Source organism: Petaurus breviceps, unplaced genomic scaffold, assembly GCF_028583685.1.
Source record: "Petaurus breviceps papuanus isolate PSGF00001 unplaced genomic scaffold, PetGlider_PUasm1.0 99, whole genome shotgun sequence".
NCBI classification, from domain to species: Eukaryota; Metazoa; Chordata; class Mammalia; order Diprotodontia; family Petauridae; genus Petaurus; species Petaurus breviceps.
Genome location: NW_027187465.1, coordinates 13,996,938 through 14,015,107, shown reverse-complemented (window position 1 = coordinate 14,015,107; position 18,170 = coordinate 13,996,938). Strand labels below are relative to the sequence as shown.

Genomic DNA, 18,170 nt, shown 5'->3' with positions numbered 1-18,170 from the left:
GGGTTTGAAGAGAGGGTTTTTTTGGTGAGGAACAAATTTGGTACCTGTTCCTGGGTTAAACTGTTTGGAGCCTTTGGATACTGCTGGTAGGGCCTCTGTTAGACCTGTGATTTCATCAATGGAGGTCTTTTTCCCAAGAATGCAAAATTAATATCCAGGGACAGAAATGATCAGAACCACCTACATTTTTAGCAGGGAGGATGATGCTGAGGAAATATATGTAGCCCCTTTATATCTTGTCTCATTCCTTTTAAGTAAAGTTACCACACCCTGTAATGGATTTTGAGCTACCCTTGGAGCTGTAAATAATGACAATAATAACAGCTGTGTATTTACATACAGTTTTCAGGTTGGCAAACTGTTTTATATTTGCTTTCACTTTATCCTGAAGAAAGGCCTGGGTTCAAGGGTTGCCTCTGACATCTACTGAAGATATGACCTTGGGCAAGTCATTTAATGTCTTAGTGAAATAGACAACTCTCTAGGACTCAAGCTGGAGAGGTGTCGACTTGCATGGACAGAGGGAGTTTCCTGGAACGGTGAATCATGGGTCCTGTTCCCACTTCCCTCCTGGCCCCAGATACGCCATATGACACAACAACACAGCAAATAATAAGAATTCTATGTTTTATCAGGGTGAGACATTCATACAGGTGATCAATATCTTCTCTATGCTCTCACCCCTTTTAAGTCTCTGTACAGCAAAGACATGATCAAACGACAGGCACATCCATATGGAAAAGATACGGGACATACCCACAACTACAGAAGCCTGAAGTAAGCGTTAATTACAATGGAAGGGACTGAGGTTATTAACACAAGAAACAAAGCCCCACTGGGAGAGTGGAGAAACATGAGACTGTGGAAGGAGGTCTTAGGGCCACTTCTGCTGGAGAATAGACTATCAACACACAAACTGGGAGCCCAGGACTGTCTGAGCCAGAGCAATAGTAGGTAAGTGCAGGGTCCTTAGGATTCAGGAAGAGGCTGCTGAGGTCGCTTACACCCACAAAGCAGCCAACTGGCATCCAGTGGAACTAACACATCAAATGTTTACTTACAAGGTATAGAAAGGGACCCCCAGATGTAGAGAATCTCAGAGAAATCCAACGAAGAAAACAAAACAGGACAACATACTGGAGGTCTTACCATTCATTCGACTGTAACACCGGGGAGTCATTCTGGGCTATGTGATATAAGGCACTCATTGCATTCATGTTGAAAAGGGGGGGCTTCCGTTCCGCTGGAAGGAGACAAGAGAAGGGTGCTAATACCATTCTTGAAGGAGACCAGTGAGAGAAAGAGATGAGGAAGTAGGAGCAGAGCATTGCTGCTAAATCAATAACTCATTACTGTCGTCATGGCCCTAATCCACTTATTTTAATCTCCTGGGTCAGCCCGGGACAGCCATTCAGGAGAAGCTGCTGGTCATCTTAATGGAGGAAGATATGGACCCTGAAAGAGCTCGTTTCAAGGGATTAATTTCAGTCTAGAAGAAAAGTTTTATTATTACTTTTGAGTTGTCAGGGCATTGGAGATCTGCAGCTGAATGCTCACTGAGGAAGGGGGTTCTTCACCGTCTTTTGTGTCCTGAACCCATCTGACTGTCTGGCAAAGCCTATGGACTCCTTCTCAGAGCAATGTTTTACATGCATAAAATAAAACACGTTGTTGTAGTTGAATTGTTTTGGTTGTGTTGGACTCTTTTGATCCCATTTGGGGTTTTCTTGGCAAAACTACTGGAGTGGTTTACCATTTCCTTCCCCAGTTCATTTTATAGATGAGGAAACTGAAGCAAACAGGGTTAAGTGGACTTGCTCAGGGTCACTCGGTTACTAAGTGCCCAGATTTGAACTTCTTGACTCCAGGCTGGATGCTGTCCACTATGCCCAAGTAAAATGCATAAAAGCACAAAAGAAACCCACCATATTGAAATATAGTTATCAAAATAATACAAAAAATCCAAAGACTCTAGTTTAAGAACTTTGGTGATTCCAACCTCGTCATTTTATAGATAAGAGGGGAAAGGACTTGTCTAAGGTATTGTAGCTAATAGATGTCAGATCCAGGATCTGAACTCAGGTCGTTTGACTCCAAGTTCAGAGCTCTTTCCATGATATCAAACAGCTTCAATGAGAACCAGGCTTGAACACCTCCAACACCATCACTCCAGTATGGCAGGGTCAGCAATTCTAAATTCAGACGCTGTACCTTCTATCTCCCTTCTTTGTATTAGAGGACCCCATGTCTGGACTATACTCCCTTATTATCTCGTACTCGTGGAGCCCTAAGCTTCACTCAAGTTATAGTTTGGGTATTACTTTCCTATAGAAGGACTTTCCTGTTCTCTCTAGTGATCGGCCCTTTCTCCTTCTTGAGGTTCCTTTATATTTACTTCTGTACATGAATAAAATGTAGGAGGCTGGAAGGCATTTCTGGCTTAGTATACAAAATTCACAGCACTGTGCCTAACACATAGGTGCTTAATAAATGCATCTTAATAAAAGCCTGTTTTAGACGGCAATCCAAGGACGATGCATTGCTTATGTAGAAATTCTTCCAGGAGGCCCTAGTACTGAGTCAAGTTGGAGCACTCCTGGGCTCACAACACTTACTCCAACTCAAACACTTTAATTCATTTATCTAAATTCTGCTAAATCTTTAAATTTAAGAGGCAGCTAAGTGGCAAAGAGGATAAAGCCCGAGGCCTGGAGTCAAGAAGAACTGAATTCAAGTCCTGTGCCTCAGATGTCTATTAGCTGTGTGACCTTGGGAAAGTCACAAAATCCCCTCAGCCTCAGTTTCCTCATCTGTCAAATAGGAAAGCACATACTTCCTGGGGTTATTGTGAGGATTCAGTGAATTAACATATGAAAAGAGGATGACAAACCTTAAAGCTCTAGATAAATCATCATCAACATCATCATCACCATCATCACCATCATCATCACCATCACCATCCTCATCATCACCATCATCATCACCATCACCATCTTCACCATCACCATCCTCACCATCATCATCACCATCACCATCCTCATCATCACCATCACCATCATCACCATCACCATCCTCATCATCACCATCATCATCATCACCACCATCACCAACATCATCATCACCATCCTCACTACCATCACTACCACCATCATCACCATCACCATCATCATCATCATCACCATTATCACCATCACCGTCATCATTGCCTGTCATACTTTCTTGGAATAGAGGTGACAGACTTAGGGTACAGAATGAGATGTACATGTCAGTTGTGGCCAAAGTATTGAAGTGTTTTGCTTGAGTACACTTATTTGTTATGAGGGAGAACTTTCTATTTGGGGAGAATGATTTAAGAGGGTAGCAATGGAGATGCAAAAAATATATATGCATATATACAAATATATGTGTATGTACATACACACACACTGTATATGTATACACATATATACACATACATATATACATTCGTACACTCAGAGATCATGAAAAGATTTTAAATACATAGGAGACAAAAATGTTCAGAAGGGAACAATAGCAGACCTAAGAGGGCTGGAGGGAGGAAAGGGTTAAGTCAAAGTATTAGCAACCTTATTAAGCTTCCTGAGAGTAAGATATCATAATTTATACAATCTTCCTTTGTTTGTCTTTTCATTTCCCCTTAGTACCCTTATACAGTGAGTAAAATTACATGTATAGTAGGAGGTCAGAAATGAAAAGAGGGCTCTCAGCCTGCACGCTTCATTTCATGCATTTAGAGTCTACTAGCTATAATAGATGGATTCCCATCCCCCACCACCTTGACCCACTTGATGCTGGTTTCTGTGTACGGTGCTACTTTCTCATCATCAATCTTGGTTCAGAGGTTATCAAATTAAGCTCTGCTTTCTGGGTGAGCATGTAAGACAACTGAGAAAGATTTAGAATAAAAGTTTAGGCACCAAATAACTTTGGTTGTTTATTTGACCACAAATTATTTAGTGCCTACTATACAGCACCAGATTTGGCATCAAAAGACTGGGTTTTGAATTTCTGTGGTGCCACGTGGGTGAGTAATTCAACCACTTTGGTCATCAGTTACCTCATCTATAAACAGAGATTAGACAATCTCTAAAATCTCTTCCAAATCTAAAATCTTAAAAAGATTGTGTTGGAAGACAAGAGAGACACCAAGTTAATTACGACATGGTCCTTGCCCTCAAAAAACTTAAAACTGACAAGTGGAATGTGAAATAAAATTATAAGGAACAGGAATCTCTGTTGTTTTTATTATGCCAGATACATGAACACCAAAATTTCGGTATGCAAAATGTGTGCGAATATGTATGCATAAATGTACTCATGTATATATGCACATACATATATATACACACATACATATATCTACATTAAAATTACATTTATTGTGAACTTAATAAACACCAAATAAAATGGGCATTTCCATATACATGGAACAGAATGAGACTGTATGAAAATTCATAACTATTACGTAGAGTTTATTTTTCTTTTGCAGCATATAATAAGTTTGACCTGTAGTTTTCTAAGCTGTCTGGCTTGTCTGGGCTTCTTTCTGGTCTTTTCTGTTCTATTCTGTTCTCTGAATTAAAAAAAAAAAGATTCCTACAGTATTTTCTTTAAGGAAAATAGATTTCAGATAATACTGTTATATTCTCAAGTTATAAGTGAATTACTTTTCCACTCCATTCATTTATGTTATCTTAGAATTATATTAAAGATTTGGGATTTCACAAGTGTAATCTTTTTAACACCTCTTGGATTAGCAAGATATAGAATAACAATAAGCAATCTGCTCAACGCTTCCCTTCAAATATGCAGAATGAGGCACACATTTTTCAAACACCAATGTGCTAATTTGTCTTACTTGACTATGTATAATTGTTACAAGGGTTTTCTTTTTCTTGTCAATGTGGGGCTAAAGGTAAGGGTGAGGGGAGGGAAATGAAAAAAATTAATTTAAAAAAGGAGAGGGGAGAAGTCAAACCAAGTGAAATTTATACTTGTATTCCAGGCCAATCATTCTTTTTTTTTTTTTGTGCTTTTTTGGAGGGCCATTGGGGTTAAGTGACTTGCCCAAGGTCATATGGCTAGTGAGTGAGTGTTAAGGGTCTGAGGCTGGATTTGAACTACATCTACAAGGCTGCTAGGGGGTGCCATAGTGCACAGAGCCCTAGGCCTGGAGTCAGGAAGACTCATCTTCTTGAGTTCAAATTCGCCTTCAGATACTTCCTAGCTGCATGACCCTGGGCAAGTCACTTCATCCTGTTTGCCTCAGTTTCCTCATCTGTAAAATGAGCTGGAGAAGGAAATGGCAAACCGCTCCAGTATCTCTGCCAAGAAAACCCCAAACGGGGTCATGAAGCATCAGACATGACTGAACAACTGAAGTTCACATTTATAAAATGACGGGAGTTTGGTTAGATCGGTGGTTCTCTAAATGTCATCTGGGGACCCCGTAGACATCAACACTAATTTTATAGCAGTACTGAGATATTTTAATTGCTAATGTGGTAAATGAAAATAAATATAACCCACAAAAACAAAAGTTCTTTGGAAGCATCTCACTAATTTTTAAGAGGTTAAAAGGATCTTAAGCTCCAAGAGTTTGAGAACTGCTAGTCCAGATCTGGGCTTCTTAAACTGTGGCTCATCACCCCATATGGGTTTAAGAAGTGCTGGGCAGATGACCACTAAGGTCCCTCCCAACTCCACATTCTAGTAACTTGATCTAAATTGGTCATAGGAATAGAAAAAGGAAGCAGTTTTCTGATGTATGAACACCAAGACAAAAAGGAAAGTATATGCACCTTCCATGGTGTATGGCCTCCATACCAAGAAAAAGCCCAATTCCTGCTTACCTAGCTCGATGCACGTGATCCCAAGAGACCAGACGTCCACTTTCCCGTCATACTGTCCTTCATCCATAGCGAGGATGACCTCTGGAGCCATCCTATCAATCAGAAATACACACAATTCAGGTTTCAGAAGAGAAGCAGTATGGGTATCAGAGTATGCCTCCCTGAAGAGTATTCACAAAACTACCGTCAATTATTATCACATTTAGTGAAAAATTTGCCCCCTGAACCATGTCGAACATGTTATTAGTATTCAAATATATGCACGAACACTGAGCTTTGGAGTGATACTATACTTTCACTAGGGAATGGGGATAGTGGTGGGACCTGTGGTTTCACTGGGACAGAGAACTCCCAGAGGAGGAAACAGCTGCTCTACAACAGTTTCAGAGAGTTGTCTAGGGCACTCAGAAGTTAAGGAACTTGCTCAGGGTCACCCAGCAGGGGCAGGATTTGAACCTAACTCTTTACCTACAAGGCAGCAATGCCTCTCCTATACAAAATTTTAGCACAGGGACAGGGATGGGACCTTTGATGACACTGATAAACTTTTAACAATTGACTTTCCAGAAAAAAAAATACACCCACTGCATACTTTTCATTTACTTTGCACGATTAACATTTTCTCCATCACTTTCTTAAGTCTAAACAATCAATAAAACAAAAAAATCAAGTCCTGGTTTGAAGCATTTGTTGACTTCTGGGGTTTAAATCCTCACACTAAAAAAATTGAACAGTTTGTCTCTTATAAGACAGTGTGAGCTGGCCCCACCACACCCCCAGATATAGGTAACTTCCAGATGGGGCAACTCCATCCACCAATACACCTGCTCTACAGCTGCCTAGACATACAGAGAGATTCAGTGGTTACACAGAGAGTATGTGTCTTGAACTCAGGCCTTGCTGACTTCAAGGATGCATCTCTCTCCCCTACACATAAATGACAAATGACTTATAAAATGGTTTATGGTGCTATCAAGGAGTACTATCAACTCTCCTAATGGTATCATGAACAAGGAGTCATTCGTAAGAGATGGCACGTATCTCCATCATTTGGGTATTTCCTTCTGTTCTCCTTGGATGGCCAGAACTTTGTCCTCTAGGAACTCAGGTGATTAATTCATTTTGTCCTGTCTGGTGCAGTATGATGCACCAGGTGAAGATCACTGAAGACAAGATAAACAGAAAATTCAAATGATGACTAAATTCCTCATTAGACAAGTGATTTTTCCACTCAATAATTTTCCAAGATGAAGTCAAGTTCCAGTCTCTAAGTGATGGGAGACAGAGGAACAGGTTGGGAGATCTATGCAAGCTGGAATTAGGAAAAATCATCTCATAGGACTCAAGTAGAACAGGGTCTTGGAGTTCCTTCACTGAGAAGGTAACATTTGTACTTGTTGGCAGAGTAGAGAATGCTAAAGTAGCCTCCTTGCAGACGCCTGGAGTCTGACTCAAAAGGAAACATCAAAAGAAACCCCAAAGGAAACCCCAAACCTAGGTGTGGTCCCTAGCTGGATTACTCTGATCAATTTACACAAAGCAACACGGACCTAGCTTCAACAGTTTAGAACCATGTGGGCTGTCCTCACTACTCTGGTGCTGATGCCCTGGTTTTTCTTTGGTCACTCCTGTGCCTTAAGCAAAACTCATAACAGTTCCGGCTTTTAAAAATGGAGTCTGTTCCATTCACTGATGGAATTTCAAAACTGTCCTAGGCTTGCCAGCGCTACATACCAGTAAGGTGTCCCCACAAAGGAGTTGGCGGGAGATGCTATCGAGGCAGACCCAAAATCAGCCAGCTTCACCTGACCTGGCTCTGTTAGGAGAATGTTTCCTGCTTTAATATCCCTGGAGGAAAAGACAGGAAGATAGACAGAGGAGGAAAAAAAAGCACTTTATCCATTTTGATTAAGGAATAGGTTAGAGCATGCAATTAATAAGACAACAAAGTTGATTAAATCTTTCTCAGATAACCAGAAGGGGATTTAGTAATTACTGCTTGCTGTCAGGGGGTCCAGATTCCTGGGGGTGGTTAGGGGGTCATAGTAATTACTTAAAGGGACAGCTTCCTTTGAGGGGAGGGAATTCTGGGAGGCACCATGCCAGACACAGATGGAAGGCAGACTTGTGGAAAGCATGGTTTATTTGCTATCCTAAGATGCTTTGCTATCTTTTTAATATAGAAGTCAACCTGGCTGAATGCCTTGGGGGGGGGGGGTGGAAACGCGTGCTATTTGTAGCAACCTTCCCCCCCCCCCTTTTTTCTTTTCCAATGTCACTGACCTTTTCAAGTAGAAACCATTTATGTTTTCCTGTTTACTACCTACCAATAAACCTCACCTGGAAACATTTCATTTCTCTCTTGTCCAAGCTCCTTTATCTCCCTCTTTAACAGTAATTGTGGCTCTAAGGCAGTTATATAGAAGGTGCTATTAAAAATAATACCATATAGTAAAGAGAAAACCCTGAAAGAGCAAAATGGACCTACATCAAGGTTAAGAAATTGTCTCTTGTTGTATCCCACAAAGCAGTGGAACTCAAGGTTGTTCAAGCGTATGATGGGGAGGTGGGGCGGAGAAAAGAAAGAGGCATTAAAAAAACCTGATTGTTCATTCTCTTTTAAGTGGGTCAATGTGGGGCAAGAATGGGCTTGACGTCTTAGAATCGAGAGGGGGAGAGGGGGAAGGCCCCATGGAGGGCATCCGATCCAATTCCTTCATTTGTTGAGCCCAGTGATAGACGCTTTATTCTCTACAAGGCATTTAAAACAGGGTTTTCACAGAAATAATAGAATCTCTGGGTTGAAAGGGACCTCAGAGCCATCTAGGCCAACTTGCACAAGGGATGACAAGGGGTGGATGGAAGGTCATGTGATACAATGGAGAGAAGGCCTACGTGAAAGAGATCTTGGCCTCACTGAAGTGTCTGGGGAACTGTAGGAGCTTAGCCAAGAACGTCAAAGGCGTGTTTGGAGCCCTACCCATGGGAATCCCAGAACACTGGCCCCTTGAGGGCAGGCCCAGGGTTTGTGCCTTTCTTTGATGCTCAGTGTTCGGCTCATTGTCTAGTCCACAGTAAAGTCAGTGCTTAATAACCGACTGACAAACTCTCTCCAAGTCCATTGGTGAAGAACGGTGGATAGGCCAACTCTCCGTGGATTTGTAGAAGTGTGGCGGCCAGAGTCAAACTCTGAGTACTTTGCTCCTTGCCCTCCATGCCAAGAGGTAGCAGCTCTCCACATGGCCTTTCTAAGTCTTCAGGCACTCAAACCTTGGCACACATGTTTATGGATGAAGTTTCTTTGGCTTGCTGGCAATGAAGAGTAAATAAAATATCCCTGTCTTACCTATGAATCAACATATGAGAATGCAGGTAGGCCAGGCCTTGCAAGGCACCATGGGCGATGGCAGCAATTTCTACTTCCTGAAGTGGTTTCTTATGAACTAAAGAGGAAAGAAAGAAAGTCAGCAGTGAATTTTCTTAATTACCAACAGCATCTCAAATTTGCACTTAGATTGAATGATAGAGTCCTCCAAATGACAATTTGCAAGTGTGAGCATCTTAGGCTTGTGAGAGACCTCAGAAGCCACTATCTCAATCTCCTCATTTTAGAGGTTAGGGAGGGAGGACTTATTCAAGGTTTAAAGAGTTTAAGTAGTCAAGGCAGGATTTGAACCCAGGGCTTCTGGCTCCAAACCTAGGGCACCACCCTGCTCCTATGACACAGTCTAACCCATCCCATTCAGCAAAGCCCAGGATAGTCAGAAGCAGATCTCAAAAGGATATCACAGTCTAGGATTGAACTTGTATTGTGTCATGGGCCCACTTGAGCTCTGGAGAGAGGAGAGAGCCATACAGATGGCTGAATCCAACAGGCCAGAGTTATGTTGCACACTAGTCCCTGCTGACATTTTGAGTGCCGGGAGGGTTTTTTGGTCACATTATCTTCTGCTCTAAAACCATCTATAATTATTTGTTCTAACTACAGGTTTTCATTATTTGTGTGCTCAGCCAGCCAGCAGTTTCTATTCAGCTATCAAGGAGGATATAAAGGGGAGGGAAAAAAGTGGTTGAACAGTTTTTACTTTTTTTCCCCCATAAAGTACAAATTAGACCAATCTCTCCGGGTGCTTGACAAATTTCCAGAAGTCTTTGGCACAGGAAGATTTGGGGAAGAGAAGAACAGGAAAGGTGGGCACCACTGTAGAGTACTTTGGAAATGAACTTGCCCATTCAAGGCCCAGCTTCTCCTTGGGTCTCTCAAGAGTCAGGGCCCTTAAGAGGACTGAATTCATCTAATTTTGAGCTGCTAAGATCACATATCATACCCAGTGGGTTTGAAAAAGCAGATTTGGGCCCACAAATAGCCAAGAGAAAAACCAGTCAAAAGAGGACACGAAAGCTCAGACTTTGACAGTACTCCAAAGGTCAGCTTGTCCAACCTACACCTGAGCAGAAATCCCCTGCAATCTTTTCAGATAGGTGGGCATCCAGACAGCTCTTGAGACTTCCAGGGAGGGAAAAACTATCATCTCTTGTGAGACAGACCATTCTACTTTGAGATATCCCTGTCTGCAAATTTCCCACTTACATACAGATGAAATCTTTCTATAATATCCACTTATATAATGTCCTTGTTCTTTTCTCTAGGGCCATTGTTTCTGTTCTGGACAAAAACTCTGAGGGTCTTCCCCTCCCAGACTGATTCTTTGTGAAGGCAAACTAGGTCACCTTTGGCCTCATTTCTTACCTAGCCTTAATCACCGAATGGGTGTTGCCTCAGACAAAGTGAGACCTGGGAAAGACCTTGGCTTAAAAAGGCCAAGGTCTCCTACTATCTCGGGGCCATAATAGTTCTGACCTATGTCTTGCCACTGGACTCTGATGACCCTGGAGGAAAGAGTGAGGCTGATGACTTTGCACAGCTCTGCTTCACTTAAATCCAATTCACTTGCAAGTCAGGACATCACCCTGCTGATGTCATTGGTTCTCTTTGAGAATGAAGGTCAAATAGGAACAGCAATCTGGGGCCAAGTACAACAAAGCTGATCTTTCTTCCACAGGACAGTCTTTCAAATACTTGAAGACAGGCAGGTGGGACTACACTATGTAATATATCATTGAGCCTTGAAAATCTCATCATTCATTCTCTTTCCTTTTTCTGCTCTTATGATTAGAGGGTTTATAGGAAGAATTTCTGTCTCCATATTCTTAAGGAAGAATGTTTGGGTTTTTTTTTGGGGGGGGGGATATAAAATTGGAGATGGTACCTTTCTTTAAATTCTATTATTTCTAAACTTTTACCCAATTTTAATTGACTCAGGGTCTTTAGTTTGCTTGATAAATTAGTTGTTTAAATGAGTCTCTCACTCTTCAAAATGACCCAAGCCCATATTAAGTGTATTGGAGAATACTTGAAGACAGCTGTCAGGTTCTGCCAACGTCCAAAGACTTCTCCTCTCCAGGTCGAAGGTCTCCAATTCTCTTAGCTAATCCTTCCCTGGCTCTCATGGCCATCCTTCTTTGGACAAGGCCCAGTCTAACCATGTCTTTTGTAGTGACAGTGCTTCAGACCATCCCTTAGGGAGAATGCTACCAACAAGAGATGGGTATTGTGTTATCAAGTTTGCAAATCACTTTTCTGTGCAGAGCACCCATTATAACCTGCACATCCTCACCTGCAGTCCTTGAGCCAAAGCCATCACCAGTTTATCTCCCTTAGAAGCCTATTTCAAACAAAATGCCAAAGGGCAAAAAATATTCTCATTTAAAGATTACCGTGAAGCAAGAAATAGTGTTTTTTGCTCTTACCTTCTAATAAATCAGAAGCTGATCCTAAACAGTATTCCATCACCAACTGAAATAGAATAAGGTAATGATTAGAGGCAAGATTAACTGGATTCCAGGTCCCCAATTAGGTGTGGTGTGGTGTGTGTGCATGCATGAGCTCCTATGTGCTCATGAACACATGCCCACTCCTGTGTGACAATAAAGACCAAAGTGAGACTAAGGGCTCAGAATGGGTTGGGGGAGAGGAAGAATGGATAAGTAATAATTGATCATGTTTCCATTTAACACTAAATTCTAAAGGCTAACTGTTGAATTAGATACAAATTTTTGTCCAATTAAAAAAATAAACAAGAATCTTTGGTAAAGGAGCTAAGAATAATAGTGTTAAGGAATACTGATTTTGAATAATATTTGATCACCAATCAATCAATCAACAAACATTTATTACACACTTACTATGAGCCAGACATTGAACTAAGTAAGGGGTGGGGGGAATAAGGAGGAATACGGACTAGGCCTAAGATTTTATCGGTGTGGGGAGCGTTCAGGTGAGGAAACTCCCTCTCCTGATGCAGGTAAGTACCTTCTCTGCAACTTAAGGGTGCTGCAGAACTGTTAGATCACCAAAGGGTTAATTGACCTGCCAAAGGCCACACAGCCAGTAGGGGTCAGAGGCAGGGCTTGAATCCAGATCTTCCTATAGATCAAGCTATACTGCCTATTAAAAAATGCCAAAGCAAATCATCTGTCAGACAAAGGAAAGGACCTGAACACAAGACTTCCCGGATAGGAGGCCTGGTCTTTATCCACGATGCAATGATGTGTCCCTTAAAGAAGACCAAAGACAGTCCCCACCTTCAAGGAGCTGTTCAATTAGTATATTAGTTCTTTGTTACTTAGTTGGAGTTGTAATAATAGAAGGGACCTTGATCATAGCAGCAGCAGCTGAAGAAAGCAGACAGTCTGAAATGCCCACAAGCACACCTACTGTTAAATATTGCTACCCTTGAGTTGAGGTGGGCACAGGAAACAGGATCTTGCAAACTGTGGAATGGTTAATAAGCTATAAGTCAAGAGAAGGCATACTGGCAGCCAGGGGGGTAAATCAAGTATATTAGTGAGCAGCAGTAAATGACCAACATCCACATTTTCCTAAGTCCCGAACAACAAAAATACTCTGAACATATAACCTACAATAATCATATCAGGAAGAGTTTGTATTTAAATAGTGAGGAATGGTTTACAAAGCATTTTGAACTACATTATCTTAATCTGGCTAGGGGTAAGTTCATAACAACTGACATTTATATAGCTGTTTAAGGCTGACAAAATGCTTTTATGTATTATCTTATTGGACATCTCACAGGAATCACTTAGTGGTAATTATTATTCTTATTGTTCCCATTTTATAGATGAGAAAACTCAGACCCAGAGAAGGCCACTGTCAGAAGTGAGGACCAGACTCTCCTGATTTCAAGTCTGGAGCTCTTTTCTTTATGTATGCCAAGCTGCCTCTACAACTTCCATGAGTTTCCAGTATGGATGAAAAAGAGCCTGAGTGCAAATCCGGCCTCAAACACTTATTAGCTGTGTGACCCTGGGCAAGTCACTTAACCACAATCGCCTCTAAAAAAAAAAAGGGAATAGTCCCTGTCCTCAGGGAACTTATATTCTTAAGGGTAAATAGATTCTGAGTGGGGACCTGGTAAGCTTTCATAGGAGCACAGAGGAAAATTATTTCAACTGCAGCACATGAGTTTGGGCTTTTAAATTTGGTCACTCAAAGGCATTAAACTAAAAAGAAAAAACAAAAAGACCAAATTTCTTTTGTTATTTTTGGATGTTTGAGATTATTGAGGTTGCTGGTAAAAAGAATAACCACTCATATTCAAATATAACTTAAAGTTTACAAAGCTTTTTCCTCAAAACCCTATAGGAGGGGCGGCCAGGTAGCACAGCAAGTAAGAGCACCGGCTCCAGTGTTGAGAAGACCTGGAGATCGAATCCGGGGTTCAGACACTTAGCACCCACCCAGAAACACCTGGCCGAGTAACCTTGAGCAAGTTACTTAACCCCAATTGCTTAGGGGCGGCCAAGTGGCTCAGCGAGTAAGAGTACTGGCTCCAGCGTTGGGACGACCTGGAGATTGAATCCCGGGCTCAGACACTCAGCACCACACCCAGAAATAACTGGCCTTGTAACCTTGAGCAAGTTACTTAACCCCGATTGCTCAAAAAAAACCCAAAAAACCCTATAGGAAAGGAAAGGACGGTATTTTATTCCCATTTTCTAGAAGAGGAAACTGAGGTTTCTCTAAGGCTTATGCAGCATCTCATGGTGTCAGAGCTGGGATTCCCATCCCAGGGCTCTCTATTGCATCCAGTCACAGTGTTCTTCCCACTATGTGGTGCCGCCTAACCTCAGTTTATGAAGAATTGGCCCCCCAACTCAGACTCCCCTACATTATCTGGGAAGACATCTCGGGAATGAGCGCCTGCCCACATTCCATTCAGAAAATCAAGAGTGAGACCACAGAAGCAAAGAATGCTTAGGAAGACCAATTTGGAAAAAAGGCACTCAAGCTTATTTAAAAAGCCTCAGGATGTGCGGTGTTGCAAAGGAAGTTTCATTATCATTAAAAAGTATTTTTTAAGCACCAGGTGTTATGCTAAGTGCCCTATCTGTGAATCACAGACTCTCAGTTGGAAGGAGCTTGGCAACGGTAATTCAGTCCAGGCTGTGCTTAGACAGGAGTCCCTTCCACAGCAACCATAACAAGTGGCCAGGCAGTCTCTTCGACGTTCAGGGTTCCACTTAGGAGCCCACCCTCCTTGGGGGGGTGGGCAGCCCAGGCCCTGTGGGATGGTTCTCATGGACAGATAGGAAGACTTTCTGGACGTCAAGACCTTTCCCTCATCCCCTTAGTGCTCTGGGTTCTATCTCTAGGGTCAATAAGAAGTCTAATCATTATCTATATCCATAGTGTAAAATGCAAAGAGAAAGGGTCCCTGCAGGCTGCATATTAACTTAGAAAACCACAAATTAACATTATTGTATTAATTTTGTTAAATATTTCCCAATTACATTTAAATCTGGTGGTGGTGGGGAAGGACTCAGAAGTTGGGTAACTGCTTTACTAACAATCATTAAAGATGATTATAGCACGTGCCTAGCCGATCTTCTCCCTGACCTAAACATGCCCAGTTCCTGCATCTGATTCTCAGCCATCAAGGTCTCCAGCCCACCCCAAACCTCTACCCTTTCCCACCCTGGACATAGAATGATTTATTAATGTCTTGAGTTCAAATACAGTCTGATTAGAGCACAGCAGAGTGGGACAGTCACCTCTTATTCTGGATGCTAGCCTTCTTGATGATACCCATTGGGCAAATACAAAGATGGCCAGTGAAATATTGACCAGAGGCACATATTGAATAAACTGTGATTATAAAAATTCTGAGACAGAAGGAAAAACCTATTTGCTTCAAGTTAGGTGCTCACCTCCACCTCTCTTTAAAATATCCTGGTGGATCTACCATCTTTTCCCCCTTGTTGTGTATTCTATTTAGAGAGAAAGCTTCCTCAGTCATTCCCCTACTGGTAGCACCTTCCCTTTGAGACTACCTCCCATTGAGGGAGATATACCTTGTAAATATCTAGTTATTAGCATGTTATCTCCTCTATTAGAATGTGAGCTTCCTGAAGGCAGGGGCAGTGGTCATGATTTTTGTGTTGGTTTCTTTTGATCGTTCTTTTATCATATACCAACACTTAGCACAAAGAACATAGGAAGAGTAAAATAAATATCTGTTGACTACTGTTGACTGAAGAATGCTTGATCTTACACGATGTACCCCATACAAGACATTTTCTGTGACTAATAAACACAAACAACAGATATAACTGGAGGGTCAACAATGTTATTCAGTCATTTCAGTCCTATCTGATTCTCCATGGCCCCATTTCGGGTTTTCTTGGCAGAGATACTGGAGTGGTTTGCCATTTCCTTCTCTAGCTCATTTTACAGATGAGGAAACTGAGGCAAACAGGGTGAAGTGACTTACCCAGGGTCACACAGCTAGTAAATATCTGAGGTTGGATTTGAACTCAGGAAGATGAGTCTTCCTGACTCCAGGCCCAGGACTCTAACCACTGTACCACCTAGCTGTCCCTGTAGGGTAGTAAATAGGGCAGGGCAAACAAATAGCAAAGTTACCTCTGACTTACCCAGGCAGTGTGCTCTTTCAAGTAGCAGCCCTTATACTCAATGGTGTTGGGGTGCTTCAACTGACGTAAAAATTTGACTTCCTTAAGAATATCCTGCCACTTCTGTGGTGAAGCAGATAAGAAAGAATTTTAGTTTAAGCAGAAAAGTCTTTTAATTTCAAATGTTCATATCTACAGCATCACATCCAATGTTTAAAATAACTATGTAGCACGTTTGCTAAATAGCAACTTAGGACATTGCATAAACCATGAATATGTTATATAAACTTTTATTATTACTTTAATTCAAATATGCAAATGCAATCTCTCATGCAACATATGATAATAGAACCATTTGACTAACCCTGATACTATCTGCATTGCCTCTGACTTAATTAAATCCACTTCAAAACAGACTGGAGTGAGCTAGACCAATGGGCATACTTGTCTCAGCCTTGTGTGGAAAGAAAAAAGACGTGTTAAAGGAATGTTTGAAGAACTCATTCCCACTGTCACAGGAAAGGCCCTGTAACTTGCTTTCTTTAGACTCATTTAAATACAGAGTTGCCTTGATCTTACCTCATTGGTTTGTTTCCCAGTGTATGACATTTTCTTAATTGCCACCACTTCATTGGTGTGGGAATTTGTGGCCTACATGAAGGGTAGAGAAGGGAAATGAGAATTAGTAGGAGACGAGGCAGGTAAAATGAAATACTGACCTTTAGGTTCTTCTATGATCTCCTACAATTCCGGCTCAGAAAACTGAGAGGACCCACCTTTGGAAGTCCAAACATTTCAGCTCTGGATGAGCTGAGACAGAACTTTCACCTGACTTTGTGAGACATCTTCACTCTAACTTTTGCTTCTCATATTCCCATTCCCACAATAGACAATTGCATCTGTATCAAGAACTCCAATCTTGTTTTTCCTAGTAGATTGACTTTTTCCACAGAAAATTTGGAGTACTATCTATTGTGGTGTCTAAGATTCTCATAAACCTACTATAGCTTATCCCTCCCCTCACCAACCAATATAGTTTTTAGTTAAAGAAAACTACTTGTATAATCTTTCTCTTCTCCCCCACTCCCCGACTGTGTATTTAAGGGTTTAAAAAATAATTTCTCCAAGATTTCAGAAAGACAAACATAAAATACCAAAAGATCATCTTAAGTTGATCATTTTTCTTCCTTCCTTTTCTTTTTTTCCTTTCAGTTCCTTCTCTCCCTTCTTTCTTTCTTCCCTCTCATTCCTTTTTTCCTCCCTCCCCCCATTTCTTCCTTCCTTCCTTCCTTCCTTCCTTCCTTCCGGCTTTGAATAAGTGATATATCCCTGATGTATCAAGAAAGGGGACTAGGGCATCACTTCCAAGACCCAGTAAAGTTATAGTCATGGTTTTTTGGTAAGACATCTGACACAATGACTTCTAAATTTAGACTAACCAATTTTGGAGAAGTTGTTTGAACATCTTTTCATACATGATTGGCTTAGCATGGAATTAACTCAGACCCCAAAGTTCTAAACAATTTACTTTGATGACATTTAAGTAAAGATTCTCTCTGCCTTCTGATGCCTGTCAAAGAGCAAACAAAATGATCACACAAGAGCATTTGCAGAGGCACAAAGATGGCGCATCTGTATGGTGCATGGCCCACGAGTGAAACTTCCAAGTTATCTTTAAGTGTAGCTCTGATTAAGTATGAGCAATCAGGTCAACCCAGTGTCACAGACCTAGAGCTGGACAACCCTTAGGTATCAGTCAGGCAGTAAATATTTATGAAGCGCCTACTATGTTCCAGGTACTGTGCTAAATGCTGGGGATACAAAGAAAGCCAAAGGACACTAAGTTCATAGTCTGATGGGGGAGACACCATGCAAACAGCTAAGTATAAATAAGTTACATTCACAATAAATTGGGGACAGTTTTAGAGGAAAGGCACCAAGATTAAGGAGGATTGGAAAAGGCTTCTTTTTTTTTTTTGAGGGAGGAAAGCAAGGAGGTTGGGGTTAAGTGACTTGCCCAAGGTCACACGGCTAGTAAGTTTTAAGTGTCTAAGGCCAGCTTTGAACTCAGATCCTCTAGACTCCAGGGCCAGTGCTCTATTCACTGTGCTACCTAGCCGCCCTGGGAAAGGTTTCTTGCAAAAGGTGAGATTTTAGCAGAGATTTGAAGAGGGTCAAGAAAGCCAGGAGTCAGAGTTCTGGGCATGGGGGAGAGGCAGTAAAAATGCCCACAGTTGGCAGATGGTGTGTTTTAAGGAAGTTGGAGACACTAGATGCAGAGTATGTGTGTGTGTGTGTGTG

At 41.5% G+C, this 18,170-nt stretch overlaps 1 protein-coding gene across 2 annotated transcripts in view; it reads right to left on the bottom strand.

Moving 5' to 3' along the window:
- The window catches only part of TAOK3 (TAO kinase 3), a 243,206-nt gene that overhangs the window by 94,788 nt on the left and 130,248 nt on the right, over positions 1-18,170 (bottom strand). For both annotated transcript variants that reach the window (XM_069081656.1, XM_069081657.1), the window contains exons 4-10: positions 16,449-16,520; positions 15,891-15,992; positions 11,685-11,730; positions 9,220-9,316; positions 7,608-7,721; positions 5,874-5,965; positions 1,150-1,243 (exon numbers count right to left, since the gene is read on the bottom strand). In XM_069081656.1, the coding sequence (XP_068937757.1) occupies positions 1,150-1,243; positions 5,874-5,965; positions 7,608-7,721; positions 9,220-9,316; positions 11,685-11,730; positions 15,891-15,992; positions 16,449-16,520 (617 nt within the window). The remainder of the gene's footprint in view (positions 1-1,149; positions 1,244-5,873; positions 5,966-7,607; positions 7,722-9,219; positions 9,317-11,684; positions 11,731-15,890; positions 15,993-16,448; positions 16,521-18,170) is intronic.